General features: G+C 32.5%; 1 protein-coding gene across 1 annotated transcript; it reads right to left on the bottom strand.

The window, feature by feature from the left end:
• Positions 1–783: 783 nt before the first annotated feature.
• Positions 784–4208, bottom strand: LOC112720107 (uncharacterized). The gene is made up of 5 exons (XM_025770927.3): positions 3977–4208; positions 3654–3734; positions 2260–2432; positions 1493–1562; positions 784–1186 (listed from the first exon to the last, which is right to left on the bottom strand). The coding sequence occupies exons 2-5, from the start codon at positions 3703–3705 to the stop codon at positions 987–989; spliced, it is 495 nt and encodes a 164-aa protein (XP_025626712.1). The 5' UTR covers positions 3706–3734; positions 3977–4208; the 3' UTR covers positions 784–986.
• Positions 4209–4858: the final 650 nt, after the last annotated feature.

Below are 4858 nucleotides of genomic sequence, written 5' to 3'. Positions count from 1 at the left end.
TAAAAGTGTAAAAGTCCAACCACTTTTTTTATTCATTACGGTGTCACAAAATAGACTATGCCAAAACATACACACTCATTTAAAGTCATAAGTATTTTATATAGACAAGGACTGGTATTTAGTGGGTTAATATAATTTACAATAAATATAACCAATATGCAATAATTGTTTTTGATCTATTGACAAAATCAAACTTATGTCAATCGTAAAGCTATATGATTAATTCAAGCAATTGGTTACTAATCAGAAAGCAGACGACTTAAACATGAATACAAGAGACGACATGGAATGAGAAGAAAATAGGAGTAATAATGAAGGCGAATTCTCAACCAACTATGAAATTTTGGAGGGAAACGATGAAGGCAAGGACGAGGCAGGCAACACAAAAGTTCAAGTTGCAGTATCGAGAAATATTTGTTAATTATATTGCATGCTTAGCTTGTAATTGGATTCAAAGTGCCGCGTTCACATTCGGTTTGAGTTGGGTTTCAACCAAGAATTAGAGTGGCTTTTTACAGTAGCCCTAGGAAAAAAAACCACCAACCCTTATTGGTAGCAGTGAGAAACTAAATCAAAAAATGTAGTAGAAATTTTTGCAAATAAGTTGACGTGTTAATTTGCACATGAAGACGACTCCAATCCATAAAAAATCTCCACCCAACTTTTATCTACAATCCAAGCATACCATCTAAAAAGCCAAACTTCTACCACGTTCCTATTTGCATGCTAGCAATTGGGAAATTTTTACTGGCGCTGAAAACATAACCACTAGAGACCTTACCATTGTGAAGTTTTAAGGAGAGTTTAATTTGTATTAATAATACAAAATTTTGGTAGCATACATCATATCATCATAATGAAGCATATAATTGAAGCTCAATACACCAGCTAACCAATATAACCTACAGTCACTATGAGGAAGGAAATTCCAAGAAATTCAGTACCAAAACCTTCAAACAAAGCATGCATTGGTCTGATTCTAATCCTCACCTCCTCCTACTACTCTTGTATGTGTCACCTTCACTTTCCTTATCCTTTAAGAATCCAAGAAAAGCAAGAAATCCGAAAAAGAAAAATCCACCAGACCAGTTGCCTCCACCACCACCACCTCCACCGCCGCCATCATCATCGTCGCCAGGTGGAAATCCAGTTCCTCCATCGTCAAGTTGTGGTGACTTCTCCTTCGCTGAAATTGAGTTAAATCAGAAGCCATTTAGAATAAGTTTTTGTTGTAGTATAGTAATGCATTTAGTTGCAATTTTTTTTAATGAGTAACTCCAATGAAGAAGTTAAATTTATTCAGCAATGAGAATTTTTTTTTTTTTATCATAGTTAATTATTCAAACATTTGATTCAGCATCTCGTAGCCTTTTCTTGTAAAATGCTTTTCAGGTCAATGATTACTGGTAAAGAAATATATACAGAAAACAGAGTGCAAATGGAACACCTACAAACTAAGTTTTAACAAATCTATGTTTGGAATAAACAGTACCAGGAACGTGAGTCATTGTTGGAGCTTGGCGAGTAACAGTTTGAGTTTGCTCTGCACCACATCTTGCATTCTGCATATATAGGAGGATATTAAGGAAATCAGTGGAAATATATTTTTCTTCCCATTATGACATCAAGTGTGCATTCAAATTGGATGCCTCAGCACAATGTATAGAAGTTAATAACCATATTTAAACCCCAAATGATTTGTGTATTTCTCTTTTTGTAGAAGTCCACCAAATTAGGTATGTCATAGCAATGAGCAAACAATAGTATTCTAAGTGTCCTGTCGGTGAGTGACACACTATCAATAATGAACATGGATCCAGTTATCTATGATGTTTAACACTAGCCACACTTCCTCAAACCAGAAAGCTTACAAACCAAAAGCAACAAACAAGATATGAATTTTCAGCCATTCATTTCATTTTAACCATTTGTCAGAGATGACTATTAAAACACAATCCTTATCTAATAAAGCTGTCTCCCAAATGTAATGCAATTATATGCATTATAGGTGAGTAGAAAACAAATATAATTTACATGGTGGTTATACTCCAATTTCAAACACATAAACGAGTGGAATACTGGAATTAGAAAATATCATGATTTCCAGGTAAAGAGGGAACACCAAGAAGATAAACAATTGAGCTTTTTCTTGAGCTTTTTCTCACTATACAGGGACGGCTAAAGCTCCAATGATGATAAATCAAAATAATTTAAAAAATAAATAAAAAAGAAGAGGACATAGAGAGAGTAACAACATACCAAAGCTGCAGCACATATAAAAGTTGCAGTCCGAGCAGAACATGCTCTCGTACCAAATGGAAACTGTGTATAAGTAGGCTTCAGTGATCTTGAACTATAAGTCGTCCGCGGTCGTCCTGGAAAGTTATCTGAAGAAACAATATTCCTCTTGTTGTGCTGACCACCTGTTCTCCCTGTTAAACAATATAATAAACAAAATCACCATTTTATTATCATCACAATAGTTAAAATTCTGAATTATACATTTGATTAATTCTGTTAATAATACAAAACTTATTTTGTCAGCCAGCTTAGCAGGAAATTTATTCGCAGTGAACACTAAAGTGCCATGTTGAGATCGTATGCAGAATTGTAAAGGAAAATACAAAGTTGTACAATGCAGAATTGTAATGCGGATAGTAAGATTCTACCAAATTACATGATGTTCATAATATACATGTCGCATAACATAAATAAGCAGATAAGTCACCATTAACACAATTGAACTTTAATTAAGTATGCAAAAGACGTTTTCTACACTCAAATGCTACGTAATAAAAAATAAAGGACAGAATTTTTGCAGAACCAAGTACCCCAGCAACAGTACCCTCCTCCCTAAATTTCTCTCTCTCACACACACACACACACACAAACAGAGAGACATAGAGAAACAAAAGAAAAAGGACGAAAAATAGAAAGCTGTGCTCTCTTCACCAGCGGCAGCAAGCTCTACGTACATTGGACAGTTTAAACTTTGGCCTCAAAATGAACCAATTAGTAAAGCAATCAACAAATTACATGCATTTATCTGTAGAATTTAATGGTTGACACATTACACGCATGTTGATTCAGTAGAAATTTGTGAGACGAAAACACTACATCAAACCTTGGATTAGATGAAAACCAATAATCCATCCATCAAATAAATTATCAAGCACTTCGCATCACCACATATGAACACTCTTATTATTAAGTTATTATGCCTTTAACAGCACTTCCTATGACTAATGACTTATACAAGCTTCAATTCTCGATTCATGTGCTACATATTTGGCTCTCATCCTTCAAAGACTACAAGTAAAATAGGAACATCCATCAACAAAGGGATCGCCCAATCCCCATTCCAAGGATATCATGTCTTAGCTATTGAAAACAACAAAATCAGATGGTTCTATTAAGCATCTAAATATGGAGAAAGGCCACTCATTCACAACCAATAATAAAGAATTCCTCAAAAAGGAAAGGAAGGATACAACTCACATGTTTCACTAATTCTTATTGTTCCAAGAATTTCGGTTCATGAAAGCAACTCTAATTTTTCCAAAATCATATTTCCTAATTCTTACATGAATATACAACTTGTCATCTTAATTCGAATCGCAAGAGGGGAAAAACAGTTAGAAATTATAATTTACCCGGTGGTAATATGGGCAAGGGTGAAGATGAAACTGCACAAGTGCTCAACATTGATATCCAGAGAGAAGCCGCGAAAAGAGCTGAAAATTAATAATTTCGAATCAGAAATAAATAAATAAAGAAAAAAGAAGAAAACGAAAAGGTAATAATATCATCTACTTGCTAGTTAATCGACAATTACGAAGCAATGCAAAATAACAATCAATTAGGCATTCACTTTTCAAATTTCAGTTTCAAGACGAAGAGATATCATGGTGGTAGGAATTAAGACACTATGGAGCTTAGGGTTTTAAGATGAAGGGGAGGAACATAAAAATGGTACCTTGGATAAGCGAAGTTGGAATTTGCAGAGTTGTTGGTAGGAGTTGGGGAAGTTGTGTTGAATGGCGGTGGATGTGAGATTGGATTTGTTGAAACTCTTTCAAGACGGTGAACCCAAAATCCCAAAGAAATGGAGGAAGGAGGAAGAAAGAAAGAAGATGATAGAGCACAAGCAACTTGGTTTCAACTTTCAACACACCACCAATTGCATCCACAACTACTTCCGAAATTTTTTTTTTTAATACGAAATGTGAAAATAGGTATAACTTTTGATTTTTTTTTAATGTATTTAACATATTAAAAAATTTGAATTTTCAATTATTTTATTATTATTATTTTATTAATAATAATTTTAACATATATGATATGTCCTAAATGTACATATTACCTAAACTTTTAATTGATAAAAAAAAGAATTCAACAAAATTTTTATTATTCAAATTGCATTATTACCAAAAAAAAAATGGTACATTTTGATCTCTCTTTATAATATAATAACTATTAAATTTTAGTCTCTTCATCTAAATTTAGGGTTGAAATATAAAAAATCCAAATAAACTTTCAAACAAAAGTATATGTAAGAATAAAAAATAAAGAATTATTATAAAATAAATAAATAAATAATTCTAATATTAGTGTTCACTAATATATATATATTATTAGTCTTGTGTGTGTTTTTGGTTTCAGATTATGCTTTTTATTTATATACGTGTAAGGTTAATTTTTTCAAGTCTTAAAGAAATTATACTATCCATCATTAAAGGTGTGAACTGCCAAACTAGTTTTGATTAAAGGAATATTTAATAGTCATCTATATTGCAACACTCCTTTTTAAATGTCTACTACAAATATGCCTTATTAAAATTTTATTAAAGAAAAATTT

Source organism: Arachis hypogaea, chromosome 11, assembly GCF_003086295.3.
Source record: "Arachis hypogaea cultivar Tifrunner chromosome 11, arahy.Tifrunner.gnm2.J5K5, whole genome shotgun sequence".
In the NCBI taxonomy this organism is placed as follows: Eukaryota; Viridiplantae; Streptophyta; class Magnoliopsida; order Fabales; family Fabaceae; genus Arachis; species Arachis hypogaea.
The sequence above is the reverse complement of the archived record's forward strand: the minus strand, read 5'-3'. Positions and strand labels throughout refer to the sequence as shown.

What these genes read in the sequence shown, in the direction of transcription:
- LOC112720107 (XM_025770927.3), bottom strand. Translation starts at nt 3,705, where the DNA reads ATGTTGAGCACTTGTGCAGTTTCATCTTCACCCTTGCCCATATTACCA. An exon ending in TTATATGTGCTGCAGCTTTG is followed by an intron (nt 1,563 to 2,259) that starts GTATGTTGTTAC and finishes CTATATATGCAG; the next exon opens with AATGCAAGATGTGGTGCAGA. An exon ending in AACAATGACTCACGTTCCTG is followed by an intron (nt 1,187 to 1,492) that starts GTACTGTTTATT and finishes ACTCAATTTCAG; the next exon opens with CGAAGGAGAAGTCACCACAA.